The sequence below is a fragment of the Calidris pugnax genome, unplaced genomic scaffold, assembly GCF_001431845.1.
Source record: "Calidris pugnax isolate Ruff unplaced genomic scaffold, ASM143184v1 scaffold60, whole genome shotgun sequence".
NCBI lineage: Eukaryota > Metazoa > Chordata > Aves > Charadriiformes > Scolopacidae > Calidris > Calidris pugnax.
The window spans coordinates 5,490,931-5,510,359 of record NW_015090831.1 but is presented as its reverse complement, the minus strand read 5'-3'; the positions used below and the strand labels follow the sequence as shown (position 1 = coordinate 5,510,359).

At 37.0% G+C, this 19,429-nt stretch overlaps 1 protein-coding gene across 2 annotated transcripts in view; it reads right to left on the bottom strand.

Annotated features, from left to right (window-relative positions):
* DARS (aspartyl-tRNA synthetase) overlaps positions 1-19,429 on the bottom strand; it is a 45,184-nt gene that overhangs the window by 2,907 nt on the left and 22,848 nt on the right. The window contains exons 6-14 of one of the 2 annotated variants that reach the window (XM_014941187.1): positions 18,022-18,102; positions 17,391-17,450; positions 7,225-7,336; positions 5,186-5,320; positions 3,889-4,036; positions 2,824-2,970; positions 1,860-1,902; positions 1,079-1,159; positions 283-394 (exon numbers count right to left, since the gene is read on the bottom strand). In XM_014941187.1, the coding sequence (XP_014796673.1) occupies positions 283-394; positions 1,079-1,159; positions 1,860-1,902; positions 2,824-2,970; positions 3,889-4,036; positions 5,186-5,320; positions 7,225-7,336; positions 17,391-17,450; positions 18,022-18,102 (919 nt within the window). Of the gene's footprint in view, positions 1-282; positions 395-1,078; positions 1,160-1,859; positions 1,903-2,823; positions 2,971-3,888; positions 4,037-5,185; positions 5,321-7,224; positions 7,337-14,995; positions 15,056-17,390; positions 17,451-18,021; positions 18,103-19,429 lie in introns of both variants that reach the window. The other variant, XM_014941188.1, reaches the window with a different exon arrangement.

Genomic DNA, 19,429 nt, shown 5'->3' with positions numbered 1-19,429 from the left:
TATTGAAGGTATTTCCTGCATCACATTCTCTCTGAAGCCCTCGGAAACAATCCCTTTTCCTCAAGGAGTTGCTGGGAATCTAACTAGTTTCTTAATACCACCAATTCTAGATTAAAATGGTTAAACAGAATTAGATACGTCAACATTAAGAAGGAATCAGTAGTGTGATTTGAGCACTACTGCCACGTAACAAATTCTGCCCCAATTCTTCCTCTTAAGGAAACAAATCCAATCATCATTTCTATTCTTTTAAATTCAGCTTCATCTTGTTTGACTTCTTACCAATGCCGTGATGCTTGGCTCTTTCTGTCAGCAGCTGAGGATCGTGAATTCTCTGAGCTCCAGACAAGATCTCTTCCCCTCTCATGAACATATCGTAAGAGTTGGAGTTTTTCTGGAAGAACAAAGGTGAGGTTATTTCCTATCGACAGCTGCTCCATCCTCAGGTGGCACATATCTCAGTAACTTCAGTTATGAGATGCAAAGTTGTGCAGCAGGACTGCAAGGTATCTGCAGCCTGCGTGGGGATGACAGCCCTTTGATTCCTCTCATTAGGCTAAAGTTGATTTAAAAAAAAATTGAAGTTCATCCATTTGAAAAACCATTACACCTGCATGTAGTTATCCCAACAAAAGATGCTCTAAGGATATTTACCCTGATTTAGGAATAAACCAGGGAATTTCTAACAATGTGTTTGTTGTTCTGGCAGAATGTTTTCGCCTCTTTTTAGTGATGGCAGAGGTGCTCTGACCATGGAGATCTCTTCATAAAGCTCTCCTAATTTTAGCTAATTTGTTTCTTTCTGGTATGTATCAGAGTTAGGTTGATGGTTGGACAAGATGATCTTAAAGGTTCCTTCCAACCTAGACAATTCTATGATTCTATGTTTTCACCAGTGAAGAGTAACTGTGAACACTTTACAAGCCAAGTAACACCGACCTAATCCTGTTATCAGAATTTTAATTACAGCAGCAGATGATATAAATATACTGTATCTATTTTGTCAAGTTATCCCTACATGGAATAATTTAAACTACAAAAAAAAACCCCATTGACAACAACACAGAATTTTACTTACAGGGTTTACTGGGTCTGGCATGGTATAAAAAGGCCTCACAGCAAGAGGATACTTGTCAAGAATATAGAAGTCTGTGTCATACTGAAAGAAGGTAATTTAAAACAGTTAATACAAGAGAAAATGATGCAAACAGCAAATTACAAGAGGAAGACACAACCAGTGAATTTGTGAACTAAATAAAAAAGTATGTCCCAATAACTTGCCACAAATCTGATAGCATTACCTTAAAAAATAAGTTATCAATAAAAATGGCATATTATTTTTCAGTTTTCCAATACTACTTCTAGTGTAAACTTACAAATGTTTAGTAGTGAAATGTCTTGCTGTAGTAACAGGCTTTTTTTTTTTTTTTTTTTTTGCCAAAGATCTCATCTCCATCTATAGATTTAGTAAGAATCTGGGTTGGTTTGTTGATTTTTTTTTTATTTTTTTTTTAATTATCGTAAGAACTGATTTTGGAACGTACTATCCTGTTTTATGTATTCAGTATAACGGATGATAGAAATAAATGTAAAAGATTTAAAATGGTTTGAAACAGCTTATTAGCGATAAAGACAAAACTGTCAGTAGATTAAATAGCCAGCAAAATGGCAATGCAGTTAGACAATTAAAAAATGCTTATGCTAATCACAAACTCTTCACAACTTTTGCATGTTCTGCGATATTCTCAGTGTGTAAAAAGTTGTTTTACATAAAGCAGGTGTTTATTCCAACCCAATGGCTCTGTGACATCACGTTTCAGATTAAATGACAAATTTATTTATTCTAAAATAACTGTTACCTTTTCCTTTACCAGGCGTCCCAGGAGCTTTTCATTAGGTGTGCTGAAAAAAGATTATCACAATTAAAATTAAGTGATTTAAATTCATACTGATTATATCATTCATAAACCTAAAAAGACTTCAAGCCAGTTGAAGGCACCCCGCCCTTTATAACATCTCATACTTGTTTCTGAGTGTTTTGGATTTTGCAGACAGAAATTACAGAAATAAAGTATATTTACTTCTGTTCCTAAATATTTTGTATTGATCCTAGAAATCCCTTAAATTAACTGATACCTAAAGATATTCTTGCTCTCAGTATAACTACTTCCTAGTCACCATATTCTGATTACTGGAGAACGGTGTACTCTGTTTCCTATTGGCACACACCTTGTGCAGAAACACCACAACCAGTTGCCAGGCAAATTATTTTGCTCTATAAAAATTTTGCCCTGTAAAATGTCACATTATCCTAATGCTACTGGACATATTAGGGGAAAGAACAGAAGTGGTTGAATTTATTGTCTTTAGAAAAGTTTACGTATAATCAGTTAATTAAACCCATCTTTCAGTAAATCAGTGGGAATGCCATCATGATTCATTAATCCTTTTCCCGAGAGGTGGGAAGAAGAAATAGGAAGGTGTTACTGTTTTTGTTTAATCCTATTCAAAGACGTGACAATCCACATGAAGGACTGCAATTGTTAGGAAGACAAATGCTTCTTATCCTTAGAAGGTTCAAGTTACTCTCACTTTATGTTGTATGTTATTTACTTTTTGGAGTTTGTATGTATAGTCTACATTAAAAGAAAATACATTTTTCATATCCATTCATTTATTTGTCAGGAGATCTGGATATGAGTCCTGTTTATTCCTCTAAAAGCCTGTGTTTCCTTCTTGAGGGCTGTCAGTTGCACGGTACAAAACTGACACTTTACTACTGCTTCCTGGAGAGTCTGACACATTTGTGTACTGCCAAAGTACCTCAGATCTTCTTCATCACCCATCTCAACACCAGCCTCTCTAAGCATGGCCACGGCTTCACGGTATTCCAGCCTCAGCGTTGGCTCCAAGAACTTAAATGGCTCACACGGGAACTGCTTGTTCACCGTCTGAATTTCAGTTTGGAATCTAGACATCAGGAAACAAGAAGAGAAGCAAAATACAAACCAATCAAGAAATGTACTCCTCTTGTAATGATTTTGCCATAGCAATACATTTTTGCCACAAGAGGTCCCTCTTGCAACATAAAAAACTGATTTAAAGCTATTTCTGGAGAAATTCTGTACAATCCTAATGAAATGTTTAAAGTAAGTTAATGCATCTACTTCAATGATATACGTGTTAATATTTTACTATTACTTCTGTTTCATTCCTTTTGTAAGAAATAATTGACTAGGTCAAATTTTCACAGTAAAGACATGGAGAAATCATCCCTTTGATTTGTAATATTTACCTAGGTTCCTCTTTGATTTGAGTAATATCCTATTTCAAATATAAAAGAGAAATTTCCTTCCAGACAGATGAAAAGATTTGCATTTCTGCTGGCAAGATAGTCTAATTTGTAAGCAAATGAAAACCACTTCCTAAACTTCTGGCCTGGCTTTTTAATGACTTAGACTGTGAATAATGGCAAATAATCTTTGCTGCTCTCATGGCAGAGATGCAAGCTGCTACGATAAATTTGATTCAGAAAAACTTTCTTAGATAGGAAATGTTAAGATTAATTTCAAAACAGAACAATCAGTCTACCCATAATGGCACAAAAAGAAGGATGTTTTAGATTAACGATGGGTCATTTCTATCTTCTATCTCAAGGAGATGCAACTTGGGCTACAGATCAACAGTTTGCTGACCTAAGGCTTGAATGAACTTTATAAGTCAGGCACAAAGAAATAGTTAAGGGCAAAGCAAAAATGCCTGTTTTGAAGTTGTGCTGTAAATCAGGTTATTAATGCTTATCAGAGAAGCTGAGGATAAAATGCTCACCCATTTCATACCAGAGATCTCAAACGAAGTTGCTCATGAAATGGAAAATGCTCTCATTACCTTTCCTGAAGTCCCTTGAATATCTGCACCAAGGTATCTGCAATCTCATCTACCACTTCATGATAGTGATAGTTAAAAGCCATTTCAATATCCAGACCAACAAACTCAGTCAGGTGTCTGTGTGTGTTGGAGTCCTCAGCTCTAAATACTGTAAAATTAAACAACAGAAATTCTAACTGACCTGAAATTATCATTCCATTTTGAAAAATAACACTGACAATCAATCACATCAGCATATGGATCAGGCAGACAATGCTGTCTTTAGACATGACAATTCTCACTGCAAAACAAAAAGAAAACTAGCTGCCTCAGAGCATCATTTATAACAACAGTGACAGCGTTATTGTAGCTGTGGTGCTCAAAGGATACAAGACAGACAAGACTGGGAAAGAGGCAGTATCTCTTGTTAGACCAACAGACAGAAGTGTTAAAAACAGACAAGCTTTCAGGCACACAAGAACTTTCAGATTTGAAAACCACCTTTTTCAGAGGAAATGGACTTGTGCACGTCCGTTCTGGGTGATTTTTTTCATACATAAGAGTCTAATATAAACATGTCTTCCTATAAACCATGACTCATTTGTCAGCAATTAACAAGAAATTTAAGATCTTCCAAATTACTTGCTTTTTTTTTTTTATTTCATAAGGTGTTATTGACTTGTTTTGCAGCATTTCCAGCTCGTGTATCTTTAAACCTATCTTTGAGGTCTTACCAAAAAAATGCTGTATTACCACCTAAAGAGGCCACGTCCTATCACCTTTTGAGAAAGAGAGAGCATGAGACTGGAAATTATTAATTTTTCATTGCTTACTGACAGCCCAGTTAAAAGTATGTCTTTTCTAAATCATGTTGTTTCGTACATATACAAAAGCAAGGGAAACAGATAAAACCTAGCTTGCCTATTTTAACTGTTGGCTACTGGGCAACTGAAAGGAACTGCTGGGCACGGTTAACAGGAAACTATGCCTTCAGTAATCACAGTGTTGTTCCATGTTTTTACTAAGTTCATCATGTTACCAGTTTCCAGTGCAACTCAATTCTTTCTCCTCGCATAACGGCAGGCACTAGAGAAGGGTACTCCACCCTCCTTTCAGCATTTTAGTTTTCTTCCAGCAACCGCTCCGTCAACTTTACTCTCATTAGATGCCCCAACTGAAATTTGTGTTTGGTAAGTGAAACTGTATTAAGTGAAACCACTCAAAGCTTTCAGGGTGGCGTGTTATCTTATTTGTACCACAGCTGCTAAAAGCCACCACCGCACGCTTCAGGCTTTGGATAATCCAACGCTTTTCTTACCTGGCCCGACGCAGAAAACCTTTTCAAAGTCAGCACATATGCACATCTGCTTGTACAGCTGTGGGGACTGAGCCAGGTAGGCACTGCTTTTGAAGTAGGACACAGTAAACACATTGGCTCCTCCTTCACTGGCAGCTGAAAAGCAAACGCTCGCAGTAAGTATTAAAATAAAAACGTGAAAAATAAATCAGAGGTACAACGATAGGCTATTGCTCTTGCAGTTAGAGATTTTTCTTCAAAGCATATTCCCATTAATGCTAAGGGAAGTTCTGCAGCTCTGTTTAAACTGTTCCCAGCTGTCCCTCACCTTAGAGTGGGAATGGCAGAAGAACACAGAGTTGTACCACCACATCTACTTGCAGCCCAACATCTCTGTGGAAACCCATCTTTATCAGTGACACAGGCCTCCAGGGGTTAACTGCAGAGGCTGAGGTGAAACTGCATATACTGTTTTGCCAGGACCATCCTCACTAACTGAAGGCATAAATATCTCTCGGAGGCAGATCTAGATTTACCAGAGGACAGCTGCCAAAGGTATACAGCTTTTTCTCAGTTTGAGGCAGATTTCATAGAAGGTTACCTTGAGAGAATAGGAACCAAGAATACACGTATTTCAGTCCCTGACTGCAAACTGCCTACCAAAACTACCAGCAGAGGCACTTGAACCTTTCCATTTCCCAGTGCGTGATATGAGAGTTACAGTTCCCTAACTTGCTAACAAAAGCATGCCAGAATTAAATACTGATTAATAATCTTTGAAAGTTTTAACGTTAAGATAACTCTAGGTAAAGTACTAATTATTATTTCTACTCGCCATTCCACTGAGAATAATATTTCATTTCTTTTGTTACCACTATTCCCACTGAAATTCAGAGAATATTTACAGGGTTTTTTGAATACAGAAATCTTTTAAAATCTCTAGCTATGATACTATGGTACTATGAAGTTTAGTAAGGAATGCATCACCTTAACCTAGTTATTTTTACAAAATATGATCTCATTCAAACAATAGGATGCTTGCTTGCTTGCTTTCAATGGTACACTGCACAGTAAGAATAGCACACTTCCTCAAAGGTCCTACGTAAATAAACTACTTGGGAGCCTTTAGTACTTCATGCTGTTTCAAATGGCTCTGCAGGGAAAAAAAAAGTTAATCTAATCTCATAGTTCAATGGAACTTTCCATGTTGAAAGAATACTTGCTGTAACACATTTTGTTAAAAAGCCCTTTTTTATCTCAGGCAAGAGTGGTCTTCAAAAATATAAACAGAGAAGTATAAAATTCAGTAGGCAAAATGTAGGCATATAATGAATGCACATAAAATGAGAGTAGTACAAACATTCTGCCCTACATTTTCCATGCCACGTGTCTTAGCGACATCAACAAAACATCAAACACCGCTAAGATGGAAGAAAAGCATCCATCCATAAATCAAGTAATTTGACTTTTGGAAACACTACAGCAAATCAACAACAGCAAAATCTACATTTTCAGACTTTTAGTCGGGCTGAAGTTGTTATGCCACACTTTCAGAAAAATGACCGGCCACTTTCAATTCAGCCATATGCTCATTGCTAAAGAAGTGACATATTGTATGTATGATGGCATTATCTTTTATACCATGGTATGTTTGTTGTAACTTCTCTATGATGGAAGCTTTTAATCTAAATTAGAGTGTTTTGGGTTTTTTTGATACTGGGAATGGAACTGGCAGTGCTCAACATTGAAAACACTGATTTAAAAAGCAATGCATATGATCAGACATCTGTATTTAACCAAATTAAAACTTTAAATGCACTGCAAAGTACATAAATTGGGCATATATAATATTTGTCTTCTCATTCTTTGAACATCCAAAGCCAGGAGAAAAGTAAAGAACAACTTGGATACCTGCTAGAAGAAGTTTTCTATGTTGCATCTAAATGAGAAATAGAACTTCATCTTTTTTGAATAAAAACTTAGTAAATGTTCGGCAGATAGGTGCGCTGAGCAAATGTAAAAGAGGCAGACCTGTAGCTGCTGGATCACAGATACAATACCTGAAATGATTTTGGGAGTCTGAATTTCCACAAATCCCTTGCGAGTAAGAGTTTCTCGGAAAAGCTGACAAATACCAGACTGAAGGCAGAAGATTGCCTGACTAGTGGAGGTCTATAAGAAGAAGATAAAACAATGAATCCCAAGTTAGTTTTTCCTGACTCTGTTACTTTTTCTGCACAGCTAGAAGGATGAATCTCTTCTTTTAGGAACACTTGCTTATTGTATTTGCCTAAACAGAGAAAAGTGCAAATTGGTGATTGTTTATTACACAAATAGAAACAGCAAAGGAAACAAGAGAAACTCCTCGTTTCAATTTATGGTATATTCAGTTATAATAGAGGCACTATGGTCAATTCCACATTCAAAGAATCATTGATTTATGAGATGTGCTTCTGCAAATAAAGGCTTTATAGTAAAAAATTGAATAAAAACACTAAACCTATTAAAAAGCTTTCACCACTGAACTAGAACAGCTGCAGTAACATACAATGCATGAGAAAAGCAAAGCCCTCAGTAACTTAGATAAGGTAGAAATCTTTCTGTCTATTAAAGGCTACCAAACACAATGTTTTCCATGTAAAAACACAACCACATGTTAACCATGTACAACGCTGCCACAAAAACATCTCAAAACCAAGGTATAAACTTCCAGCATTAAGAACAGTTCACATAACACCTGATCATATCAACTGCTGTCATTTCAAAATTTACTCCAAAAGCAGATTTAGCTGAAAACAAAAGTAGATTTAGCCGAACTGACCATCTTCGTTTTGTTTATGTACGTGACACAGTTGATGTACTTATCTGGTTAGCAAATACCTACACTCTAACACTCTTAGGCTTTAGTGTGAAGGAAAAAAAAAACCCCAGTGAATGCTGAAAACAGTGCAATACGTCAACACTGAACCCATATCTGATTTTGTGCCTGCAGCGTTTAAGACCTGACAGTTAGCAGCCTAGAAGCGCGCATAAAACCTAACGAGTTCTTGCAAACAACAAAGAGAACGGTTCTTTACGACAAACTGCGTCATAGCACTGTTTACTTCTCCTTTCTGAAAGGTACCCGACTTTTCAGTTAGGCCAAGAAGAGCCTTGTGGGCTTTTTCACATGACTCCTACCAAACCACAAAACAAAAAACCCCCAACCAAAACAAATTATATAAGCACCCAAGTTTAGACAGTCAGTCGGTAGATACATTAAAATAGAGCTACGTCCATCATCTCTGCAAGATTATCACTTCACTGAAAAAAAAAAAAAAGAGAAAACTGTAACACTGCTGCAGATCTGTAGTAATTTGGAGTTATTTGCAATTTTAGCTGATACCGATACAGTACCTCAGGAGGGTAAGTGGTTGAGACTAGTAAATAATAGCGAGCTGTCTGATAGCATTAACCACAGCCACTACTCCCACCACTTTCAAAATGAAGGAAATGAGGTTTTGAGCAACAGTTACAAAAGTACCCTCAAACTTTTCACGTGGGTCTCCCAGAATCAGACACATGCTAAGACTTTGCCTCAGTTCTGAGCATAATTTGGCCAAGTGTTACATCAAAGCGCCGGGATGATTCAAAGGGATATTTTCTTTCAATTTTTTTTTTCTTAACCATCTCCTGCTTAGAAAGTGAAAGACATCTTCCAAGAGATGACAATTTAAACAGTCACATTTGGGCTTACCAAAACATTTTTTGGTAAATTTCTAAAAATGCTGAGAGACAAATCGCATATCATTTATTTAAAGCGGGATATTAACAACGCCTCCTTGACCCTTCTGATGAACCAACACCAGTTTCATGCCAGAGCAGCTAAGAATGTGATCCTGAATCATACAGCCCCAGGAAAAGGAGAAATGGTTGCTAAACCCAATCTGAAAGCAATTGCTTGGTCTGACCTAAAATTGTGCACAGAAACACCACCAGTCAGGAATGAACCCCGTTCTCCACTAACAATAGTTCGTCAGGTGGTAACTCCTCCTGGCTTTGGTGAGGATGGAGAGCAAAGACTCTGTCTTCCTAATCCCATCTGTAATGATAAATTATCCTATAAATTATCCTTAAAAAAACAGTAGTTATGAAAGCAGCCAAATTCACAGATCTGGACACTGAAGCTTCTATTTAACTACAGACCAAGGGAAGAACGAGCAGCAGTTCTCAAATCAGATCTGACAAGACCACTCTTCTTTCTACCACAGGTAGCTGAGCTGCAGTGCCCATTCATTCAGAGACTGCCAACACGGATAACTGTTGAGAATTTGTGACACCACAGCCTCCTTGTAAGAATTAAACAGACCAGCAAGACATCTGAGATAACCTCCTAAAGAACTGCAACCGTCAACGTGCAGTGGAGCCAAATGGATGACCTCAGAAAGTTTTATGTGCCACTAAAACTTTCCAAAGCTGTTAAAGCCGATTCTCTATCTACACACATGGAGCAAAGTTTTTCAGATTTAATGACATCCTTTGCATTGGTATAATGTGTAGGACAAAAAGAGAGTGAATTTATCTGAAGGAAATAATTCAAGCTGTTCTCTCGTCTTTATCTGAGATGCCTGGTATGTGTATTACTATGTTTGGTACAGTGGTAGGTAACACTTACCATTTGAGCTACCACACACAGGTACAACACAGCCAACTACAGCCAGAGACAGCTCTTGGAATGAATTGATTTTTACTTTGGCCTTAAAAATGATTTTGCCACAGCATTCTTTTCCTCTTATGCTAATATGAACTCTTCCACATACACATTGACCAAGTATCTTACTTGAGACTGTGGCAAAGACAGGAAATATTCCTTCAAGAGTTAAGCAGAAGCAGAAACAAACTTAAGCCATTTAAATGCTGTTGCAGTTAACAGTGTTAATGTTTTAGCTTGGTCTGCAGAGCTGATTTTACAGGAAAACTCATTTTTTTTAATAATCACCTTTTTACAGACAGCAGAAAAAATGTTTTTCTAACAATGCTGAAATCTGAATTCAGCTCACTCTGATTTCACCAGTGTGTTTATTATTTACATGCCACAAAGGAAAATATTAGTAATAACAGAACAGAGAGTATTTTAACACTATAAGCAAGATCATAAAAACAATTATCACGTCATTCAGCACGAGCTGCAGTGTGTGGTCTCAAACCAGGACACAGTGTTAGAATAATGGTCAGGTGAGGTGCCAGAGACCGAAAAAAACGTGTTTCGATGGAATTGAGGTCAGTTGACACCTCATGTGATCGTATCTCAAAGAGGTGGGACCGAGGCACAGACCTGCAAAGTTGTGAACTTTTCTTTTCACTCTCACATCAGCTGTAGAATTTGTTCCACTCTCACCTTGGTTTTGCTCTTCCGTTTGCCTGCTGTAACCACCTATCTTCCACCATGAACAATCATTAAATATATAAAGTAGACTAGATAAAAAGGGAAAAAATTATTCTATATTCTTTTAAGTAATATACATTATTTTAAATAATGTAGATAATTTTTCAATTCCTCCACTATACATATGACAAAGGAAGGTTTTGCTAGGAAATAGGATTTATGTTAAATAACAATTCTTTAATCCCAAAGTGACTGAAGTCAACTTTTATTCAAATTTTGATATTACTTATAGTATAAGAAGAAGACATAAACATGGAAGTTTGTTGTCTAAACAACCGGGACTGTGTTATGTCTCCAGTACCAAATCACTACCCAAATGAAATAAACTGTACATCTGCTTGCTCATTACAGCTTGAATTCACTCAGGAAAAACACAGCTTTTGCAATGAGTGAATTGAATTCAACACAATGAAATCAAGCTTGAAGTAATCAAGTATTTTGAAAAATAAAAAAACAACAAAAAAACCTGCATTAAGATCAGTGTACAGTTAGATTATCATATAACATGGTTTGACAGCCATAAATTACTAAAGATGCAGTTTAATGTTTATGCTTTACCCTGAGCAGTTTAAACAGGATAATATTGACCCTAAAAAGACTATGTTTTGTCTCAATGAGCTGTGCATTAGCAGGCATAATTACAGCATCAGGACTGCAAAATGCATATAATTCAAGTCAAATCTGGAGAGATACTGTTAAGATAAACCCTGCTGGACACCAAAAAGTAAGCCAGAGCAAGGCCATCAGTCAGGTCCATTGTTAAAAATGGATGAACCTGAACTGATTTTTTCTTCACTAAGAAGCAAAACCCAAACCCCTATGTTTTGCTTGTCTTTCCTTCATTGTTTTTCATCTACCACAGATCTTAATGAAATATGGTTTCTGTAGGTGTTTTTACAGACATGAAAATTGTACACATTGCTGAATACTTCAGTTAAACTTAAGAACAGCAGAAAAATAAAGATTTTAAAATACAATCAATGCTCCAATTGGCCTTTTTTAATTGTTCCGATAAAGGAACAGTAAATCAAACATCTCTACAATCAACTGGTTTGACTTTCATTAAGCTATCATGAAAAATAGATTCAGTAGTCAACAGTGGTTTCCTTGTGGTCACCTCTGGTTATGTGAAAGAAAATTTGGTCTATACAAGGACTCTTCTTCTTACCAGCTCTCTTGTCTCCACACCCCCACTTTTTCCAGTCCACAAGTATGTGATTTGTACTTTATAAATCAGATTCAGGAACAGATTCAGTCTTCCTCAGTCACCATTCCTTAGAAACGATTTCTAACCCCCCACCACCCTAAATAATCACCATTTTCCCTCCACACATCAGAAAAACAACTATAGCAATAACTTGGAATCTTGGCATTTAAGTACTTCTCATCCTTAACCTCAAAAAAACCTACCAGACACCTCTGGGAGATCTTTGTCAGCAACCAAAATGCAAGATTGTTAAAATATACACTGCACTTCTCAGTCTATTTTCATATGTGCCCATGAATGGAAGTCTTGCAATCTTTGTAGAATACTTTGTATATTACATCTCCACTAATGTAATTTCTTTATTATTCCTTGCACTCCTTCCATTGCATCATAATCGAACTCTCCTCGATATACATCATAGCTGGATGGAGTGATGCCATTTTTGGAATTTGCCAGTGCCTTTCATTCTTGCAATAACTGAGTTTCACAGCTTTGCTTTGTCTCGATTTGGCCATATCCAATGAACTAACTCATTAATCACTACTTAAAATTGAACTACTTAACTACTTTAAAGACTGTATTTAAATTAAATTTAAAAATAATTTTAGGTCCATACTAAAGACTTTTTTTAGTCTGAGTCTAGCCAAGATCTATGCATTTAGTTTGTTAAATCTTTCTCCAAAAAATATTATCTCTATTTGTGATGTTCGATGACCTCCTTCTTCCTTAAAAAACTGGGGCACTGAGGAAACCAGAACTAGATGGTGCACGTATCTGTGGTTGGACTTCCTCCCACACTTCTAGGAATAGATCATCACAGCATCTCTGTTAGGACAATTCTGATAACATTTCTTCCCTGCTGCCCATGATTTGGTTTTCCTAGAAGGAAGAGGTAAGGGAGAGCAGAGGCTAAAAGTGGCTTCAGATATCTGAGCTTTTAACACATCAAGTCTTCTAATCCTCCTTAGAACATGCCTACGTACACAGCGCGGGTTGGAACACTAAGGGCTCTCTGAAGTCCCATTTGTACCACAGCTCCCATCTATGCAAGCAAATAATTGAAAATCAATTACTTGTTGGGTTTTTTTCAGTTATTTTGAAGGACAAACTGCTTTTGTGTCCCTGCTCTTGTGATTCCACTGCACACAGTGCTTATGATGTGCACATATACATAAACACATGTATTCGCACTGGGATTTTCTCTTTCTCCATTTAACACCTTTTCTTGCTTATTTAGCTCTCCCTTTAAAAAAAAACAGGTCAAAGTAACACATGATTATTTAGAATCTTCTTTTGCATAAGCAAAGCTCCTGCAGAACAAACAGAGCAAACTAATGAATAGGCATGAGCCTACTGTTCCACAATAAGCTGCTTTTGTTCAGAAACAAATAATGAAAAGTGCAACAGTAAAGACAAACAGAACTGTGAAACAGTCAGAGACAGAAAGTTTTCCTATGCATAGAAGGAAGACAAGATCGATACCTAAACCTAATCAGAGGAAAGCTGTGGCCAGGTTACATCCAGCCACAGGTGCCTGCAGAGGATGAGGCACAGGGCACTGAAGTACTGAGATTTGAGATTTCATCCTTCCATCCAATTTTGTAAAAAGTTAACCTGAATTCCTGTTCAGCATGAAATAGCTGTTTAGCACCACGTTGCGGCAGCTGTTGGAGCTGAGGAGAGAAATAGCTTCTGTAGAAGGCAGAGTTAAGGTTCAGACCTCAAAACAAGGTGCCAAACATTGCTGAATAAATGGTACACCAACAATGGCTGGGACATAGAAGTTAGAAAAGGTTATAACAGCATCCACTTAGCTCACTAGCTGTACCCTCCAGGCAGAATACTAATGCTCTATTACTATATTGGCAGAGATATATAAGAAGTATTGAGAAGGTCCTGCTGGACTACTGAATGTGTTCTGGCATTACAGTCTTCCTTCTTTTTCTATTACTATATATATAGCTTCTTAGGTTTTACTCTGCAGATGCCCTCACCTGAATTACAGCCAAGGATAGTTTCATGTCATTACTTTCAGCTACTATTTTTGACTGTTACTTCCCTTCGTATTATTTCTCTGTTAGTACAGAATTCTTTTCATCAAAGGCTTAATTTAAGACACAGATGAAGAGACCAACATGATAAGATACGAGTCTCCTGAAAAGTAACCAGAAATTGAAGTTGCTCAGGATTACACATAAGGTCAAGTGAAAAGCAATTAACTTTGATCAAAGTAAAACAATTTGCAAAAGTTAGTTGCTGAAATAAGGAGATCAGATGTTCAAATGCTTTAAGCATCACAGTGCCAGCACTACTAATTTTCCAATAAATAACTGACTTTTTTGTTTTGTTTCCCAGGTCCATAGATTGATGTACTGAGAAACTGCCATTACCAGAAAGTTAAAGGCAGCACTAGATACACCATAAAAATGAGGTAAGCACACTCTTAACTCAATGAGAGCCAAGTATGGGAAAAGACCAGAAAGCCTCACATCAGTATGAACGGTTAGCTACTTACACGCCTAGTGTTAGTTGCTGTTTCATTAAAAAAGAAGAGAAGTTCTGTAAGTGATTTAGTAGATACTTTTTTACTCAGAAAGAGTAAATATTTGGGAGGTTATAAATTCACACAATGCTACATCTCCATGACCTGGATGAAGAAAGATGTTTCAGAAAAAAAAAAATAATAAATGAATGCTGTGGAAGAAACAAAGAGAGTGAGATTGTTATGATGGCTTGGTACAATTACACTTGCCAGACATGCACTGCAGCACCTCAATTACACATTAAATTCAAAACTTCCATCTTGTATTTCAAAACTGAGCTCTTACTACAGTTTTGGGGTATCAAAGACTACTTACCAAAGACTAAATGTTGTTTGTAAATTGTCCCTATTCAGTCATCTTTGACTTTTATAAATAAAAAAGCCCAGAGGTACATGGCCACATGCCAAATCCTAGATGTTCACCTTTAAACTACTAATATGTGTTCTTTGATTAATGTCATAAAAGGTGAACATTTAGGATTAAAAATCACAGTGCTTTCACAATGCCACTCACAAATAGAAAAATATGTTGTTTATTTTTCCTGTGGCCAACAACACACTTCCATCAAATCCATGACTTTTATTGCTTCATGGATTAGAAAGGTGAAGGATAAACACTTGCAGGCAGGCAAGCACGCAACACAGCGTGTTCCTTACCCTCAGATCAATGACTCTGTTGTCCAGTCTTGTATCTTGGTTTACAGTAGCTCTTCCATCCTAAACAGTTGCACAAAAGTACTTAATGAATACATACCCCTCCAAAAAAACCCCCCAGATCAATCAACAATCCAAAATCGACGGAGCAAAGCATCCTTTGGCTAAAAGCCAAGGGCTATTTCCAAGCTCAGCAGAATTTCTAGCTCATTCTAGAGAAAACGTACAGCACATTGGCAGCATAGCAAAGCTTAAGGTGTAACTTCCACCACAGGTGACAGGCAGAACCCAACTGTTGCAGAAGACACATAGAAGACTGCAAACCCTCTGGGTTTTGACCTACTGCAGTTCAGTGGACATCACAGAATGGTTTGGATTGGAAGGGACCTTCAAGATCATTTAGTTCCAACCCCCCTGCCATAGGGCAGGGACATCTTCCACTACACCAGGTATATCAAAGCTATACAAGAATAAAAAGCTATATAACTTTCTAACAGTTATGGATAACATAAAGGGAGTAAAATGCAAGCCTAACAACCGCCCAAAATCACTGCCTTAAGGAAGTTCCCTGGCTTTCATGCTTTTGTTCCATCAGAAAGACAATAAAAAGTATCTGAGCATGCAATGTTTTCACCTCCTCTCCTTCCACTTCTGGCCGAACAGCATCATCCAGCTGTAAGGGCAGTCGGGGTTCAGCTAAACTGATCACATAGATCTGAAATTGAGAAAGGAACAGAAATAGCATAAGGCTCAGCTCACAAGGAGGTGTGATTTACAAAAGGATATTTCTGGCATCGACATGAAACAGTGTTTGCATAGACTGTTAGCTGTAGGACTGTGATTTTATTCAAATACTTGAGATACATGAGTGCATTCTCATTACAATACTGGAAGTGCTTAGTTCTTATTTTCCTTTTAAAATATTAAAAAAACCCTTTTTTCTTCTGGGAAGCATCGAGTTGAGCAAGTACACACTGCCTGAGGGACAAGCCTATTGGCATGAATGCCAGCTCTGAAACTACTGGATTTCACAGAGTTTTAGGTTCTGATTCCAGCAACATCCTCCGGTTGTTCTTGTTGATGTATTACTTTATTTATCATCTGGTTATATTGGAAAGAGCCATTTCAGATTAAAAATTTATGAGATACCTAAAAACAGAGTTTTAGGTTCTGATTCCAGCAACATCCTCCGGTTGTTCTTGTTGATGTATTATTTTATTTATCATCTGGTTATATTTGAAAGAGCCATTTCAGATGAAAATTTATGAGATACCTAAAGGTACAGAATTCTTTTCATCAAAGGCTTAATTTAAGACACAGATGAAGAGACCAACATGATAAGATACGAGTCTCCTGAAAAGTAACCAGAAATTGAAGTTGCTCAGGATTACACATAAGGTCAAGTGAAAAGCAATTAACTTTGATCAAAGTAAAACAATTTGCAAAAGTTAGTTGCTGAAATAAGGAGATCAGATGTTCAAATGCTTTAAGCATCACAGTGCCAGCACTACTAATTTTCCAATAAATAACTGACTTTTTTGTTTTGTTTCCCAGGTCCATAGATTGATGTACTGAGAAACTGCCATTACCAGAAAGTTAAAGGCAGCACTAGATACACCATAAAAATGAGGTAAGCACACTCTTAACTCAATGAGAGCCAAGTATGGGAAAAGACCAGAAAGCCTCACATCAGTATGAACGGTTAGCTACTTACACGCCTAGTGTTAGTTGCTGTTTCATTAAAAAAGAAGAGAAGTTCTGTAAGTGATTTAGTAGATACTTTTTTACTCAGAAAGAGTAAATATTTGGGAGGTTATAAATTCACACAATGCTACATCTCCATGACCTGGATGAAGAAAGATGTTTCAGAAAAAAAAAAATAATAAATGAATGCTGTGGAAGAAACAAAGAGAGTGAGATTGTTATGATGGCTTGGTACAATTACACTTGCCAGACATGCACTGCAGCACCTCAATTACACATTAAATTCAAAACTTCCATCTTGTATTTCAAAACTGAGCTCTTACTACAGTTTTGGGGTATCAAAGACTACTTACCAAAGACTAAATGTTGTTTGTAAATTGTCCCTATTCAGTCATCTTTGACTTTTATAAATAAAAAAGCCCAGAGGTACATGGCCACATGCCAAATCCTAGATGTTCACCTTTAAACTACTAATATGTGTTCTTTGATTAATGTCATAAAAGGTGAACATTTAGGATTAAAAATCACAGTGCTTTCACAATGCCACTCACAAATAGAAAAATATGTTGTTTATTTTTCCTGTGGCCAACAACACACTTCCATCAAATCCATGACTTTTATTGCTTCATGGATTAGAAAGGTGAAGGATAAACACTTGCAGGCAGGCAAGCACGCAACACAGCGTGTTCCTTACCCTCAGATCAATGACTCTGTTGTCCAGTCTTGTATCTTGGTTTACAGTAGCTCTTCCATCCTAAACAGTTGCACAAAAGTACTTAATGAATACATACCCCTCCAAAAAAACCCCCCAGATCAATCAACAATCCAAAATCGACGGAGCAAAGCATCCTTTGGCTAAAAGCCAAGGGCTATTTCCAAGCTCAGCAGAATTTCTAGCTCATTCTAGAGAAAACGTACAGCACATTGGCAGCATAGCAAAGCTTAAGGTGTAACTTCCACCACAGGTGACAGGCAGAACCCAACTGTTGCAGAAGACACATAGAAGACTGCAAACCCTCTGGGTTTTGACCTACTGCAGTTCAGTGGACATCACAGAATGGTTTGGATTGGAAGGGACCTTCAAGATCATTTAGTTCCAACCCCCCTGCCATAGGGCAGGGACATCTTCCACTACACCAGGTATATCAAAGCTATACAAGAATAAAAAGCTATATAACTTTCTAACAGTTATGGATAACATAAAGGGAGTAAAATGCAAGCCTAACAACCGCCCAAAATCACTGCCTTAAGGAAGTTCCCTGGCTTTCATGCTTTTGTTCCATCAGAAAGACAATAAAAAGTATCTGAGCATGCAATGTTTTCACCTCCTCTCCTTCCACTTCTGGCCGAACAGCATCATCCAGCTGTAAGGGCAGTCGGGGTTCAGCTAAACTGATCACATAGATCTGAAATTGAGAAAGGAACAGAAATAGCATAAGGCTCAGCTCACAAGGAGGTGTGATTTACAAAAGGATATTTCTGGCATCGACATGAAACAGTGTTTGCATAGACTGTTAGCTGTAGGACTGTGATTTTATTCAAATACTTGAGATACATGAGTGCATTCTCATTACAATACTGGAAGTGCTTAGTTCTTATTTTCCTTTTAAAATATTAAAAAAACCCTTTTTTCTTCTGGGAAGCATCGAGTTGAGCAAGTACACACTGCCTGAGGGACAAGCCTATTGGCATGAATGCCAGCTCTGAAACTACTGGATTTCACAGAGTTTTAGGTTCTGATTCCAGCAACATCCTCCGGTTGTTCTTGTTGATGTATTACTTTATTTATCATCTGGTTATATTGGAAAGAGCCATTTCAGGTTAAAAATTTATGAGCTACCTAAAATACAATCAGAGAATTAAAACCACCTTGCTTTGCTTTACAGTCCAGTCATAGGTGCAGTGAATTTGATATTCGTTCAGAAAAATCAAGCCAATAATTAATCTGCACATATAATAAAACACATTTCTTCAAAATCTGCAGATTTTCCCCAGCACTGTTAGCTAAAATTTACCTTACTGCTCTAACTATAATAGCCATTGTACTCTACTCTTGACATGACTGTGTTTCAGCTGTATTGTAGGCATACAGTCTGGCTGAAAACCTTTAGAAGGAAAGGATATTACATAAAGGTTTAAATACGCTTTCTATTTAAACAAATTATAAAGTTGCACTTCCTCCAGCTCTGCAGCACAAGCTATAGGAATTTTAGATTTCAAGAGCTTCTATACTGTTAAGCCAGTGCTTTACTTTTGCTGAGAGTTACGTATTTCATTCCATTGTACTAAGGGGAAGATTGTAACTTTCTGATAAAGAGGAAACTTCTGATTTGCACTTAAAAAGAACCAGACTTTTTATTACAGTATCTGCAGCAGTAAAGAAACAAAAACTAGAATTACAGCACTGCTAGCCAAATTATTCCAGTGAGATACTTTATTTTACTTGGTACTGTAATTCAAATGGCCATTAAAAATAGGAAATTCTAAAAATCAGATGTCTTGAAATCAGAAATGTTTCATGTTTATGTATGATACACGAAAATTTGTAGTTTATTTCTCTGGTACGGGACTGCTTACTGACAAACTTTATACATGTAGATAGACAGACAACCTAGACAGATAATCTCTCTAACAATTAGCCAGTGCTCCATTTGCTTAAATTTGTAGTTTATTTCTCTGGTACGGGACTGCTTACTGACAAACTTTATACATGTAGATAGATAGATAATCTCT